Genomic DNA, 15,853 nt, shown 5'->3' on the forward strand with positions numbered 1-15,853 from the left:
AGGCAGCTCCAACCTGCCCTTGGATTTTCACCTTCAAGGGCACAATGATGCCCCACCTTCTGGGTCCCCCTCTCCAAAGCCACCTCCTGGGCCCCAGGCCCCAGAATCTGGGCCCACAGCCCTGGCCTTCTCCAGAGGTGGACCCCCCGGGGGCTCTCTCTCTCTCTCTCTAAAGGCTTCAGCCCCAACCCCCGTCCAGGTCCTCGCCCCGTGTTGGAGTCTCTTCACAGCAAAATAAAACAGCATAGTGGCAACTTCAGAGCATCTGACCTGGATGACCAAGGTCTCGTACACCCACATCACAGTTCTGGGGTGTGAGGCCTTTTGCCTTCATCGTGGGGGGGCGGGGAACCGAGGTCCAGGCGGAGCACAGTGGCTGGGCTGCCTGGGCCCCCGCTGGGCGTGTCCACAAGGCACATGCGCCGGCTCGACCCCAGACCGTCACATTTATGGGCTCCTGGGGACGCTGATACACAGAGAATTAGGAGCCGCTGCGGGTAGGGGCTGCAGGGGCGCCTGCTGAGGGACGGATGGGACAAGAAGGGAGCGGAGGAGGCAGGGTGAGCTCTGCCCCGGCGCCTCCAGCAGAGGGCAGTGCCGCTCTGTGCCTCGGGCACCCGGGCGCCAGGGGTTGGGGTCTGGCTTCCCGACCGGGCTCCCCCCACCCCCAGAGGACTCCCCAGGGGCTCTGCATGCGTCAGGGAGGCTGACCCGGGTGCCCTGGGCCCGGCGGCTGGAGGGCGGCTGGAAACGATGCGATGGCGTTCCGACACTCCCAGAACACAAGGTCCCCAGCAGCCCTTGAGTTTAGGGACCCATGGGACCGTTTGGGCACTAAGGGCTGGGGACTGAGGTCTTTACATGGTCTCCCCTCCCGAGCTCCAGCCCCTTGCTGCCTGAGGTCCCCACAACTTCCCTGACCAGCTCCAAGGGGTTCCTGTCACTGGATGCTGCCGTCCTCATGCCCAGCGATGGCACCAGCTCCTGTCATGTGTGTCCTAGGCAGGGTCTCTCCCCTGCAGCCGCCCCCCCCCCCCCCCCCCCCATTTCCCATCCTCCCATCACACTGCCTGCTTGCTTCCTGATGGCAGGGCCAGCCCCTTCCTGTCACTAGAGAGTGAGTGCTCAGCACCGTCCCTCCAAATCCCCCTGCCCCACACTCCCCTCTCCCGTTACCAACCCCAAGCCCTGCTGGGCCGATCCTGCTGGTGGCAAACCTATCAAGCCCAGCATCTCTGGTCCAGGTGACGGCCCCAGGCAGGTGTCACTGAGGCAGCTGGAGGCAGCGGGGAGGCCCGAGGCCAGGTGGCCGTGCTGTGTGGGCCCATGCGGAGCCCGGGGCCTCTGCTAGACTGCTGGAAACTCAATAGCACACAGCGGTGCTCCCGCTCCGGGGGGGGTCACCAGGGCCCCTGCTCACCGCAGGAAGTTGGCGTCAGAACCTTGCCCACCTGGACTCACTTGCCTCCTGGCCCCATCCTTCAGCCTGACTCCTCTGTGCTCCCTCACCGGGATGGGGGGGGGGGGGGGGCGGTAAGCACGCTGTCCCGGGTGTGCTCCTCAGAGCCTGCGTCCTGGAGAACCCTTGGGAGGACCCTGGGTTGGGGCAGGGTGGCCCCCACAGAGGTCAGCTCAGGCCCCTGGCCACCCGGGACTGACTCAGTCTGACAGAGAGGGCCAAGCAGCTCGGCCCCCGCCCCGCCCTCCCCCACCCCCTCCCTTGCCCCGGCTCATTAGGAAGACACAGGTCTGCCCTCCGAGCACCAGCGCAGGGCCTGGGGAATACTGCTTTCCTGGTCTCCCGCAAAGGACCCTCGAGGCCCCTCCTGGCTCTGCAGCTGTCCGGGCCGCTCTCGGATGGGGACATTTACACCTGGGGCCCTCCCAGCCCACAGGAGCCCTCCCCACACGACCACTCCCGAGGGCCTCGTCCAGAGCCGGGCTGGCACCTGCTCGGGGTACATGACCGCCGCTCAACAGTGGGTTTGGTCGCGTGGAAGGCAGGACAAGGGGTCCGTCAGCAGGGAGGAACCCTCCCAATTCTCCAGGCCCTCCCAGGACTGACCCTCCCTCCGGACCAAGGAAGCGGCCCCCCGTGGCTGGCATATACGTGCTTTTGACAGGAACAGAGCGTGTGCCAGTCCCGGCGAGGCCCAGAGTGGGGTGGCTGTGCTGCGGGGAGAGGTGGGGCTCCCCATGCCCGCCCCCTTCCAGGCTGAGCTTGTCCTGGCTGAGCTCCTGCGGGCAAGGCCAAGGCCTTGACCCAGGGGAGGGTACACGGAGGGAGCAGCAGGCCTGACAGGCGTCTTAAACTGACATCAAACCACGTCGTCACTTGCTCTAGTCCCACGGGTGCCCCCGACCCAGCCCTGGGGCCTGGGGAGCGACTCGAGGTGGCGGTGCGGCCGCCTCGTCAGTGAGCCCCGGGAGGGAGAAGGCGGGTGAGCCGCTCCCGCTGCTACCGCCTCGCACGTCCTGGGGCTACTGAGGTCCTTGCACCCGTGTGCGGGTGTGTGCGTGTCCTGTGTGCACTGTGGGAACGTACGTGTGCGTGCACACGCGTGTCTTGTGGGTACGTGTCGCGTGGGGGGGCCAGTTGTGCACGTGCACACGTGGGTGAACACACGCACGTTGTGTGCTCGCGTGTCGTTTGTGTGCACGTGTGTGTGTGAGCACATTCGGGGGGGGGGGGCGGTAACGAAAGGGGAGCCCCCGGCCTGTTGTCGGCTGCACGCGTTCCAGCCGGGAGCCGCCTTCACCCTCGGGCCAGCTGTCTGGTGCCACAGAGCAGGACCCCGCCCTCAGGGCTCGCAGAGCCTCCCTGGGAAGGTGCCCGCTAGACAGAGGGCACACGGGAGGGCACAGGCACCACCTCCAAACCGCGGCCCGGCCCGGCCCGCAGGCAGCGTGGATGCGAAGAGCATTTATCACACAGGACGCAGCAGACGGGGTGTCATCACCTCGTTATTAACGGGGCGGCGAGGTGACCTCCTTCGTCTTGTGGCCTGTGTGTGGACCGCTCCCCCCGTTCGGGCTCGGGCAGCCTGGGGCAAGGCAGGTGGCCGCTTGCCCGGTGCCCACGGATGTGGGGGGGGCTCCTCTCGGACCTCTGGCCCGGCCCCGGGGGATCCGGAGCCGAGCACACCCGGGAAGGCCCCCCCCCCCCACCGCAGCAGCCGGAGGCCCCGCTCGCCCCTCGTGCGGCCGACTTCCAGACCCAAAGCGGGAGGCCTCCCCGCCCCCCCTCCCCGCCCCCAGAACAAACGAGAACCGAATGGGGATGTATTTTTAAACGCTCATATTTTGTTTCTCCTCTCAGTTTTTCTGTGTTTCTTTCCACGTTCTGACACCGTTGTTCGTCCGTGCCCGGCACCTGCGGTGCGGTGTTCAGAGAACAATCACGCAGGGAAGGAAGTTCACAGCCAAACAGAGTCTCGGGAAGGCCGGCTGGCAACGGGGGCGGGACAGCGCAAGGCTTTAAAGACCTCTCGGAAGGGGAAGAAAACCCTTGGACGTCTCGGGCCCACCCCCGCCCGAGGGGGACGTCTGCGCGCAGAGGTTCGTACAAAGCCCGTGCGCCGCGCCCCAGGCTTCGCGGGGGAAGCTGTCGCCTCCGTGTCCAGAAGCAGAAACAAAACAGGTCCCACCCCCCCATCATCCAAGTATACATGAGGGATAAAATTACATTTGTACAAAAATAGATTTTTTTTTTTTTAACCTTTCCCGATGCTTTAGACATTTTATCTCTGTATGTACTTGTCAACCTCTCTAAAGCGTTAGCTACGCGTCCCAGCTAAGGCATGGCTAAGGATTGGGGACTGATAAAGCTGCTTGCTCCAAAGCATCTTAAAATAGATGCACTCCTTGCCTTGACATATTCATTCGAACCCGGATTTCACCAGAGGAGGGGTCCTTATTACTTGCTCACGTGAAGCAAATGTACAGGAACACGGGAGGAGGGGGAAAGTCTGGATTAAAAATGAAAACAAAACGCTGGTAACTGCTACGCGTGTGCCGCGGGTCGACGGCGTGTGGCTCCACGCAGTTTCTCTCTGTACAGCACGGACATTTTACACCACACCCCTGCGAGGGCAGGGACCAGGCCACGCGCCCGAATTCCGTGATGGGGACAACATCAGCTGGTTACCCACTGGCTGCACGTCCGGCCGGGAGGAGGGAGCCCTGCCGTGGCTCCCCGTGCTTGCCGCCGGCCCGAATCCTCTAGGAACGCCGAGACTTGGAAAAGCCGAGGGCGTGGGGCCATCTTCCCCCAGAGACCGTGTGTTTCCAGGTGACAAGGGCAGGCTGGCTTCCAAGGAGACACTTGACGGGGGTTGGGGGGGGGGGCAAGCCAGAACCCGGCTTTGCGGACACCTTGCAGACGCGGGACGCGGTCATCTGGGCTCCTCTGCCGTGGGAACCCCGTCTGCATGTCAAAGCAGGGCAAGTGCGCGGAGGCACCTGCAGGCCGGGGCCCGGGCGGCGTCCAGCCCGACCGAGGCGGGACGGGCAAGAGGTGGCTAACGAGCTGATGTTAGTGCTATCTTTATAAAATTAAAGATTGTCCCACCAAAATAATAATAATAATAATAATAATTACAAAAAAAATCACCTTAATGGAACCAGATTGGTAATACTATTAAAGGTCTGGTCACATAAAAATCCTACCTCTCTACTGAGCGACGGGCCGTCGCCCCATCTACCACCTTCTCAAACAGCACTGGATGGATGACAAGGACAGCAGACAGATGGAAGAGAAGGGCAGCCCAAGGGTCTGGGACGCTGTGCCTGCGGGCTGGGGGGGGGGGGGGGGGGGGGGGGGGGGTTTCTGGCTGTCGAGGCGGCGGGAGCCCGGGGGCCTCAGTGCTTTACGGACTAACAGCCGGGGCCCCCGGGGCCCGGAACGATGACGTTCCCGCGTGCCCGAGGGGGCGGGATGGGGAGGACCGGGGGCACCAGGGATGCTGGGCGAGGGGCAGTCTACCACTTATTTCCACGACCGGGGACCCCGCGAGGGAGTCCCCAAGAGTCCCTGCGTCGCTGCTGGTCACAACGGAGCCCCCAAAGGCTGCTGAGATTTGGGGGAGCGTCTGGGAGCTGGGCAGGCCCCAGCACACCCCGCCTCTGCCGCCCGCCCAGCAGGGGACACCTCCCCACGTGATGGGGTGGACGGTGGAGAAAGGAGGGTTTTGTGCCACCTCAGAGCCTCTGCCTGGAGCCTCACTTTCCAGCTTGGCCGGGGACTCTGGAAGGAAAAGAGCCACAGCTACTTTCCCCACGGAGGCCTGAGGGCCAGCAGGCCTGCCTCTCCGCATCCTGCCTCAGGACCCCCCACCCAGCGTACAGGCCATCCCCTCAAGGGCCGAGAGGGCAGGAGCCGTCTGCATCCCCTCACCCCCCATCCCTGCTCAGGCCCCCACCAGTGACAAACACTGGGTTCGTGGAGTATGAGGCATGAGAATGGAAAGTACTCAGACCAAAGGGAGGGCATTACAGTGCAAAAGAAGCCGGTTCAACCTGAGAGAGCCCCTGCACCCCCGAAGCTCGGAGCGGGGCCCCCCCCCCCCCCCCCCCCGCCCAGGAGGCAGCACCCCTGCCCGGGTCGGCAGAGAGGCTACGGAAGCAGGCGCTGGGCTGGACTGGGAGCCATCAGCCAGAGCAGATGTCCAATGGAGCCCCGCGTAAGGCCGTTGCCCAGACAAGACAGCAGCCGGGCCGGCTGTCCCCGAGGGGCATCTAGCCACAGGCCCGAGGACGCTGGCACGCGACGTCCCCGATTCCGAGAGGCTCCTACACGCAACAGCCAGCCAGCCAAGGGGGCCGCTCTCCCAGCAGCTCCAGGAAGCGGCCCCACCGTCCTGCCGGGCCTCTGGCTCTCCATGCCCCCCCACCCCTGCGGGCCTCCCCTCCTCCCACCCCTGCGGGCCTCCCCGGAGGCCGTCTCTGCCCGCGAGGTCAGCTGAGTCACAGCAGCGTGGCCGGGACTTCTAGGAAGGCCGGGAAGCGGGCTCGCCCTCCAGGAACCGGGCGCGAGCCCGCCCCTCCTCACAGGCCGAAACAGAAGGCAGAACGGAGGACGGGCCACGCGCCGGGTCTGGCTACCCTGGGTCGGACGGGGCTGTGCGAGCGAAGAAGCTGAAACCACGGTGATGCAGAGAGAAAACCGAGGTGGGAAGGTGGGCGACCCCGGTCCCGGCAGCCTCGAGGTGGCCCCAGAACCCTGCACGGAGGTCAGTTCCCGTTCCGGTCGGCTCGGGGGCCAAGTTGCAAGCCATCTTTGGGAAGGGGCTGCTGGCCCGTCCCTGCGAGGGAAGGGGAGCCCGGGGCCCCGGAGCCCCTCTCAAGTGCCCCGGGCCGGGGGGCGGTGCAGGTGGGGTCGTTGGCAGCCCACCACTGACGCCGGGCGGGGCGCGCTGGCCGGGGGGGCCCCTGACGGGTGGCGAAGGGGTCACTGCAGACACAGGAGGGTGGCGGGGATGTTCCGATCACCAGCGGCTGCTACAGCTCCAGGGCAGGCCGGCGGCCAGATGAGCCGCGCTGCCCTGAACGTAAGGAGGCGTCGGCAACTCTTAGGCTTAGCAGGCTGCGCCCCCACGTCGAACAGGCCAGGCGGAGAAGGGGCGGGGACGGGCCTCGGCCGGGACGAGCAGCTGGCGGCCAGGCGGGGTGGCCAGGCCGGGGGTGGGGGGGCGGGCAGGCGCGAAGGACGGGCCGCGGGCCTAAGTCATTTGGTGTGGAGCTTCCAGCATCTCCATGAGGAAGGTGTCGATGGGCGTGTCCCCGATGAGTTTGAAGAAGAAAAGGTGTTCCAGGCACTTGAGGCCGATGGAGCGCAGAGCAGGAAGGCGCAGCAGCAGCTTGGCGAACCTGTGGGAGGGCCCGTGGAAGAGGAAGCGGTGGCCGCCTGCTGGGAGCCTGGGGACAGGACCCAGGTGGGTCCTGCGCCCACCGCCCACCAGTGCTGAGCCCGAGGGGGAGGTGGGGCCGCTCAGCCGGCCAGGGCCTGGGGGCGGGAACAGGCGGGGTGGACACAAGACCCCGAAGGAAGATCCAGGGAAGAGAGACCTGGGATGAAGAGTCAGGGCCAGGCAGTGGCTGGGCTGGTGCAGGCTGAGTCGGGCATTACGGGAAAGCTAAAATGTGTGGGTTCTCTCCAAGGGCAATAGGGAGCCACAGCAGGATTTTAAGTCGGGGAGAGAGCTACAAAAACGGATCTGAGTATCAGCAGTGCCTCTGGCCACAGCGGGGAGACTAAGGTGGGGCCGTTCGTGGGCCGGGCAGCAGGTCTGTGCTCGAGCAAGCCTCACCCCATAAAGCTCTGGCATCCCGGGTGCCCCATGCCAACGCCCACCCCTTCCCCAGAAATAGCTCTATTGGAGCTGGGCCAGAGGCATGATCCCCAGGCCCTGCCCGGCCCCTGGGGGTGGGGAGGGGCAGACTGACTGGGGGAGGGAAGGGGGAAGGCTGGGGCCCTTGGAGGAGGGTCACCAGGCTTAGCTGCTCTGCCACCAAGGATAGTGCCCTGTCCCCTCCGGGGATGTCCACAGCTGCCGCCCCCCAGCAACCACACGGACCCTTGAGGGGCTGCGGGGCCTCGTTAACTATTCACAGCGTCTGTATTTCAGGGGAGAAAGCCCTGGGGTTGGCTGCCATGCAACCCACGTTTTAAAGGCAAAAACGCAGCAGAGAGGCTGGACCGGGGCCAGAGAAAGCGGTTTTCTGCTGAGCTGGCGAGATGGGCTGCGGCGTGCAGCCAGGAAAAACAAGCAGGCCTGCCCTCCGCCCTCCATCCTCCCCGGGAAGTTTCAGTTTAAACCAAACCAGATGAGGCTGGGAGGGAGCGGGGCACCGTCGGGTGCGCGAGCCAGCGGGCACCGCGGGGCGGGTGGGGGAGAGGGAGGTCTGGTGTCCGGCCCGGGGGGCACACGCCCTGCCAGGAGAGGCCCTTTCGGAGGGAGGGGCTAGAGTAGGACGACAGGCACAGCAGCAGCAAGCCACCTCCTGTGCGTCTGGCACTGTGGACCCAGAAATGAGGCCCAGCCCTTCCGGTGCCCCCCGTCAGGTGGGAGGCAAACTCTGAACACGTTTATGAGGCACCCGCTCTGTGCTGGCCTCCGTCCCTGCTGGGGGCTAGCACGCAAAGGCCCCGCCTCTAGGGGTTCCCTTCCGGGGCGGAGGAGACCACTGGCTTCGTTTTCATACCCCACGGAGACCAGCACCCGCCGCGTGCGGACCGTTTCCGGTGAGTTGCAGGGGTGTGACAGCGCATCCGCGGGGTCCCCGCCCTCCGCACACCTTCCCTGACGGAGGCGGTGCCACCTTCTAATTCCCACAGCCGTGCGGGAGAGCCGGTGGCAGTCCGGCCTGGGGCCGGGGGGTCTGGGGTGAGGCCCCGAGGGCCCCCGGGGCAGGGGGCCGGGGCAGGCAGGGGGCCGGGGCAGGGGGCTGGGGCCGCGGGCTCACCTTCCCGGCTGCTCAGGGTACTTGTGTTTGCAGTATGCCTCCAGGGACGCGTAGACCTTCTCCCGCAGGGCCTCCACCTCCGCTGGGTTCGAGAGCCCCTTGGAGTCTGCAGGGGAAGGGGCTGCGGGTCAGAGGCCTTCGCCCAGGAGGCTGCACGGGACACCCGGGCACTCAGGTGAGCTCCCCGCTTGGACGAAGCCGGCAGCTGCGGGCGGGCTCTGGGTCCCGACTTGCCACTCGCTGGCCACGGGACCTCGGGCCCATCCCTGGACTTCGCGACACAGCTTCCCCATTGGGGCTCAAACGCAAGGGGACCGCCGTCCCCCCCCCCGGTTACCGTGGCAACCAGGCTAATGTCCCACCCTTGCTGCACTTGGGACTCCGTTCCTTTGAGGTGGATGAAAGCTCCGAACCTTCACCCCAGCAACACCCCAGAAACAGCCACCCCCCCCCCCGCCCCGAGTCCTGGGACCCTGAGGGCGGGAGCCCGGTCCGGAAGGGGCTCTGCCCGTGGACGGCGATGCCCGGGACCACAGCCACCAAAGCCTCCAGGGCCCGTCGGTGGGATCCGAGGCGCACAGGGTGTGCCGGGGCTCGGCTGGGTGAGCGTCGTGGGGCTTCCGGAACCAGTCAGAGCCCACCAGGCCAGGCAGCTCCGTCCAGCGTCCTCTCTGCCTCCTTGTCTCCCGGGGCTTCCCAAGGCCCCACAAGCCAACGTGAGACGAGCCCACCTCTCCCCGCAGCAGCCAGCACTTGGTGGTATCGCACTAGGGTTCACGAGGCCCTGGGTCTGGTCCCAGCCAAGTGTGGTCCAACCTGATGGCTTGGGGGCCGGAGGCTGGAGCCCACCACTGCCCGCTTGCTGCCGTCTGAAGCCGCCGCGGCCCCACAGCGGCTCAGCCACGGGACGGGCCTGCCGTCGGGTCGCCTCTGGGCCCCGGGTCGGGGGGCGCTCACAGCAGCACTGCCCTGGCAGCCTGACATCCCAGCAGGTGCGCTGAGGTCCACGGCTTGAATGCCGCAGGAGGCCTGGGGTCCTGGGCCTCTCGGGGACGCGCCAGGCTTCTCCTTAGCTCAGCGCCCCCAGGCCCTGAGGAGGCCCCAGCTCCAGCCATCTCCTTCCTGTCCCCAGCAGCCCCACACCCAGGACTCGGGCAGCGAAGGGGCACCAGCGGCCGGGCCACGTACAACTTGAACGGGGACCCCACCCGGGCGGGGCTGAGATGTGTGGCCCGGCCTCCCATGCTGGCAGGATCACAGGCTTAGAGCATAAATCTGGGGGACAAAATGCCCCACGGAAATGGGGTCTCCCCTAAAGGAGACGTTCACGGATCCACAGGCGGATCCCTCAGCACTGGAGCGGCCGCCAGGCAGGAAGGCAGGGGGGCCCGCTAACCCCGCTAACCCCCCCCCACCCCCGTCCCCGTCTTCACCACGGCCCGGCCAGCTCGCCCACCTCTCCCTAGAAGCCCGCGGCGGCCCCGAGCCTGCCCCCTGCGTCCCCACCCGCCCCTAGCAGACCGTCCGGGCTCCAGACCTTCCCTACTAGAAGTCCACGAAGACGCTGCCGCTTCCAGTGACCGGGGTTCTGGCGGCCGGTGGTGCCACACCGCGGACGCGGGGCTCAGAGGGCTCGGCCACAGGCCACGCCGCACCGCGAAGGAGGAGCGCGAGTCACTGAGCCCCACTGCCCGCGGAGGCCGCCACGTTCTCACACTCACGAGAGCCACGAGAAGAAGGCGGCGTGGCCGCTCCGCCAGCGAGGAGGCCACGAGCAATGGGCCGCGAGCGCCCGGGGCGAGCCAGGGGGGCCGTACCGGGGTTGAAGAGGACGATGGCGCGCAGGCAGCCCAGCTCCGTCTTGTCCATCTGCATGTCCCGCATCTTGGACACGAGCTCCGTCAGCACCCTGCGGAGGACGCAGCACCGCGGTCCCAGTCAGGCCGTGGCCTCGCCGGGGACCCCCGCGGCTTCCCCAGAGGACTCGCTCGGGAAGCGGCGTGGACGCCGGGCACAGCCGAGAACGGCCGGGCCAAACCCGGGAGCCGCCCGGCCGGGGCCTGACGTCCCCCGCGCCCCCGCGTGTGGTCCCACCCGGAGACGGGCGGCTCCCTTTCCTTTCTCAGGACGGTCGGCAGGTGGCATTTGCCAGGAAGGGACCTGTGACAGCGGCACCGAGGGGAGCCAGGGACCCGGACACGGTGGGAAGAGTCCGCCGCCACGGCTCCCCACGGCTCGAAGCAGGGCCGTGGCGCACGGCACCCACACCGCTCCTGTGGGTCCCCAGGACGTGGCCCCCCCCTTGCTCCCTCCCAGCCGCCCGAAGGGGGCTTCACTTCCAGACCAAGCCACGCCACCTGTCACAGGGCGAGCCCCGACCCAACCTCAGCTGGCCCAGCCCCTGCGGGCAGCGGGCTCCTGGGTCCCCGGGCTGCCTGCGCTCCCCGACCTCGTCGGCCTGCTCACTGGCCCCCAGAACTCGACGGCCGTGTCCAAGAAGTGGCAAGTGTCTGGCGAGGCTGGGCCACAGGGGACCAGGGACGGTGGCCTGCGAAGAACCTGGATGATCGCCCTGAGGAGCCGGGGAGCCCCCAAGGGTCTGCAGGCTGGAGAGGGGAAGATCCCAGGGAGCCTCGGGGACAGAGCGGGAGGGGACAGGCGCTTACACGCCCCACCACCTCTGCTGCGGCCAGCGGGGCCCCGAGGCAGGGGTCACCCGTTCCATTCGCTCGAAGGGCAAGGAGGAGCGGATTCCTTCTGATGCCGCTCTGGGCCCACTCGGGGTACAGCCCCACGCCTCTGTCGCTGTCACCTCTCTAGCAGCTGTGACACAGAACTGGCGGCTGGGTGCACGGTTGGGGCTGCATTCCTAAAGCAAAGCAGATCCCAGCAGGCGATCCCCTCTAAAGAAGGCCTCTGTGGACAATGGTTGCACCCCGCAGCTGCCTTTGCTGGCACCTTGTACGTCAGCCTGTTAAAGGCCCTGAGAAGTCCTGCAGCAAAGACACACCTATATGCTGCTTAAACCAGCACTTGCCAGGGTACGTGGCCCCAGCCCCTGTTTGCACTTGACACATCCGGGGAGCTCGAGGGCCGACTTCTTGGTTCTACCAGAACTGCCCTACAGGGCAGCGTGGTTCCTGCGTTTATTCTCCCGTGGGTGACGGCCGGGGGGCCCCGCTCACCTCTGACTTCAGGACTCCCATACTCAGGCTCCCTGGGAGCCCTGCCACCACCTTCCCTCACTGCTCCCGTGCTGCGTCCCCCGCCCCAGGGAGACCCTACGACGCCTCTCCCAGCCCTTCCTCTGCAGCTGGCTCAACCAGACACCCAGGTGCCTGCAGCCGGGGACGGGCAGCTCCTGTCCTCCCTGCCGGGTGGAGCACAAGGGAGCTGTGTGTGTGGAGCGAGACTGGAGGCGTGGGGCTCCCCCACCCCTGCCAGCGCTGCCTCCCTGCGTGTATGCTACGGAGCGCAGGGGTGCGGGGAGGTGAAGGAGCAGCGGCCGACACGGCAGGGCGCTCTCAGGCTTCGACGTATTAAAAACACAGCAGCTGCTGTAAGACGGTGACTCCTCCTTTTCAGAAAGTGCAGTGCTCCTTCCGCAGCACAGGAGTTTAAAGAGAGCCAGGAGGGGACCCCCGGGGGGCTCCGTCGGTTAAGCTTCCGACTTCGGCTCGGGTCATGATCTCACGGTTCGTGGGTTCGAGCCCCGCGTCAGGCTCTGCGCTGACAGCTTGGAGCCTGAAGCCTGCTTCGGATTCTGTGTCTCCCTCCCTCCCTGCCCCTCCCCTGCTCGTTCTCCCTCTCTCTCCCTCTCTCTCTCTCTCAAAAATGAATAAACGTTAGAAAAAAATTTTTTAATAAAATAAAATAAAGAGAGGCGGGAGGAAATGCATCAAAACGTTAGGCTGCGGCTGCTGGGTGCCCCTCGCTGACAAGACTTAGGGAGACGTGAACCTTCGTGCCTACACTTCCGTTTCCACATCTGAAACCCGCGTGAACGGAACCCACGCTAAGCGGGACGGGAATGTGGGCCGGGGGCCCCACCTGTCAAAGATAGCGCCCACCCCGGCGCTGTGGGCGCTGTTCCGGTGGACGTGCAGCCCGGTGGCCAGGAGGATCCCGTCCTTCACGGCGATGGACCGGTGGGAGAAGGAGGCGATGAGCAGCTCGTTCCAGCCTGGGGGGAGGAGGGCGCAGGGTCACGCGGCTGCGTCCGGGCCCCGGGGCCACCCTTCCCCCCACGGGGCTGCCATCCAAAGGCAGCACGCTCTATCACAGGACCATCCCAAAGTGGGGTCTGGGGAACCCCTACACGAGCGTGCCACAGGAACAAGGTTCCCAAGCACCTATGTTTGGGAAATGCCTCTTTCTTCTACAGTGCAAACTGGGGCAATAAAGGCCCTGAAAAGTCCTGCACAGAGCACCCGATTTGGCTCTGTTTAACCAGGTGCTCCCAAACTCATGTGCCCAGAGAAGTCTCTTCCCACAAGGGTGCGCAAGCCACGGAGGATGTGGGGGACTCTCTCCGGGGCGACCCCAGAGCTGCTTCCGCAAACCTTGTCTCAGCAGCGAACTCTCGCGTTAACGTGTGCCACCTGGGGCACCACCAAATAGTACGTTATCAAAGTGAAATAAGGCTGGGCCTCAGGCAAACCAGACCCTCTCTTTACATGAGTTCCCAGCGCAGACAGACCAGAGCAGGCATCTCGGGTCAGGAAAAGGTACGGAAGAAAAAGCTGAAATGGAAACAATTTCTGTGCTTGGTTCTCACTGACTCCCGTGGAACTGGGAAGCCCGGAGCCTCTTCCCCAAGGACAGCGAAATTCACAGCCACACTCCCAAGGGCTCGAAAGGCTCCGGGCTCCGTGGCAGACGGGATCACGTGGACCATCCCGTTCAATACTGACTACAATCCTACAACAAAACCAGGAGTAGCCCCGTTTTACAGGAGGGGAAACTGAGGCACAGCAGGGGTTACCCCACCACAGTGAGTCAGGTCGAGAACGTGGGCCTCTGCCCATCTTTCCCCGATGGCTCTGGGTGTTGGGTTTTATGCCCCCACTAGAGTGGGAGCTCTTGGAGAAGGCGCCCCTCCCCTCCCCGCCAGGCTGGGGGCAGAGCCGGCCCCAAGAGCACCTGTCCTCCCCAGCCGGCCCTAGCCCTGACACCGTGGGATCACTCAGGAGTCACTCTGCTCTCCCTGCTGCCCCGCGGGGCCTGCCCGGTCCCTTCCTACCTCTGGGCCCGGGCTGCCTGCCTGGTCCCCTCCTGCCTCTGGGCCCGGCTGCCCTCTGCCATTCGCTCAGCGCCCAGCCGGGGGCACGGCCGGGGTCAGGGTACGGCCTCAGCCGGTGGACACAGCACCACCCAGCATGTGCAGGTGGCCCGGTGGGGCAGGAGGCTGGCGGGGGGGGGGGGGGGGGGTGCCCCTGCCAGCACCCTCTGAAGGAAGGCCCAGCATAGCTGGTTCCCCCGTCCCTGCTGTCCCTCTGGCAGGAACTTGCTCTGAGGACCCTAGTCTCACGGCAGAAACCGGTTTCCACCTGGCACGCCCATCACGTGTCAGGAACTGGGCCTGAGCTGAACCCCAGTGCCGATGCTCCCACCCACCTGCCGGCGTCGCGACCCCCACCCAGAGAAGGAGCTGAGGCCTCGGTGTGGGGAGAGGGCAGGACACACACACAACCCCCCCACCGGGGCAGCCCGTGACAGTCACAGGCCCCTCACCCTCTCCAGAGGTCCCCAGACAGCGCTTTACCTCTCAGAAGGCCACTTAGAAACCCCAAACCCAATACCTCCTCCGGGAGGGCGGAGCGAGGCCAGACGGGGCAGGGAGCCCCACGCTGCAGGAGGATGGGGCGTCCCGGGGTCTGGCCCAACCACGGGGCCCCAAGGCCCATGCCCTCTCCCCTCCGATGCCTTCCCCGGCCCCGACCGGACCGGCCACTTACCTGCCCTCAGCAGGATGACCTGGTCGTCCAGGGGCAGCTCTGAGAAGTGCGGGATCCGCTTGGCCCACTCGACCAGGGTAAAGAGCTGCTTGTCCGCTGCCTGGCAGATGTTGGTGACGGGGTCGTTGGGCTGGGCGGGGGGGAGGGGCACACGGTGAGCGCCCTGCTGGGAACGAGGCCCGGACCGGGTCCCCCCACCCCCACCGCGGCACCTGCCCCGGGCTGAGGAAGGCCCCAAGACCAATGTGCGAACGGGGCCACTTTACATCTCCCTTTGGGGGCGTGCCCCGGTGGGACGACGACGGCGGAGGAGACCGGGTCAGAGACGGAGCGGTGAGCAGGAGAGACGCTCACTGGAGGACGCGAGCCAAGGACGCCTCCGGCACCCGGAAGGGCAAGGGGCGTCCTCCCCGGCAGGACCCAGCCCTGCCACACCCGACCCCAGTCCGCAGACGCGGATCAGGGACCGCGGCCCTCCAGGACCAGGACCGTAAGGTACTAAGCACACTGCCGTCTCGAGCACTGGGTGCGGGGCCTGGTGACCCTGTGGTGCAATCAGGGAAAGAGCAAGGCAGGTGTGAAGCTGGAGCTGGGCCGGGGGGACCCGGGGGGGCGGGGGACAGTGCTGGCCCCTCCGTGCCATTTCTTCCTCCCAGCTGTGGAGACGGTATCCAGATGCGGGCATCAGAGCCCCTTCTGCAAAGTTCTAGCCAGAAGGGACCTCTCCACTCATCGTCACCGATGAGGAAACGCAGGCAGGCCTCCCCGGCTCCTGGCAGGCGGAGCCTCGGGTCCTGAGCGAGGGGGGGTGGGGGCAGAAATCCGTCGCTCCGGGAACCACAAGGGCCGGGGCCCCTGGCAGGGGCAAAGGCTCCTCTGAGGAGCTTCCCCAGACAGCGGCCACCTGCCCTAAAGGGAGGCGCGGTCTCAACACCCGGGGTCCCGCGGGAGGGGCCTGCTGAGGGCTTGCACGGGAAGCCGGGTGACAAACTGTCACAGAGGCCACCAGGCGGGGAGGGGCTGGGTGAGCAGGGCGGGACGCGGGCTGTAGGAATAGGCGTCAGCCAGGGCTTCTGGGGCTCACGGGACCGCCAGCCCAGGGTGACGGCCCCCAGCACACCCTTATACTTGCCCTCACCCCAAAATCCCTCTGCTGCCCAGGGCTGGCCTGTGGGGGTGGGCGTTCCCTCCTGCATTCCCTGCAGCAGATTCCGCATCGACCAGAAGCCAGGGGCCAGGCTCTGCTCAGGGCACATGTGTCCCCACGCAGCACCCCCATCATCCGCACTGGCACAGAGGCTGGCCTGCGTGGGGTCCCCAGCTCACGAGGGCGACACACCCAGTAGGTAGCCTTGTCCGAGGCCACCCCTGCCGGGCTCTGCGCCTCTGGCCCCGTCAGGTGGAAACGGGCCCGGGGAAGCCTTGTGGAGCGG

At 66.3% G+C, this 15,853-nt stretch overlaps 1 protein-coding gene across 5 annotated transcripts in view; it reads right to left on the reverse strand.

Moving 5' to 3' along the window:
* Nucleotides 1–4,165: 4,165 nt before the first annotated feature.
* The window catches only part of RXRA (retinoid X receptor alpha), a 79,247-nt gene continuing 67,559 nt past the window's right edge, over nt 4,166–15,853 (reverse strand). For all 5 annotated transcript variants that reach the window (XM_049630954.1, XM_049630951.1, XM_049630973.1 and 2 more), the window contains exons 6-10: nt 14,421–14,550; nt 12,514–12,646; nt 10,281–10,372; nt 8,464–8,569; nt 4,166–6,867 (exon numbers count right to left, since the gene is read on the reverse strand). In XM_049630954.1, the coding sequence (XP_049486911.1) occupies nt 6,720–6,867; nt 8,464–8,569; nt 10,281–10,372; nt 12,514–12,646; nt 14,421–14,550 (609 nt within the window). In that variant the 3' untranslated portion in view covers nt 4,166–6,719. The remainder of the gene's footprint in view (nt 6,868–8,463; nt 8,570–10,280; nt 10,373–12,513; nt 12,647–14,420; nt 14,551–15,853) is intronic.

The sequence above is a fragment of the Panthera uncia genome, chromosome D4, assembly GCF_023721935.1.
Source record: "Panthera uncia isolate 11264 chromosome D4, Puncia_PCG_1.0, whole genome shotgun sequence".
Taxonomy (NCBI): Eukaryota; Metazoa; Chordata; class Mammalia; order Carnivora; family Felidae; genus Panthera; species Panthera uncia.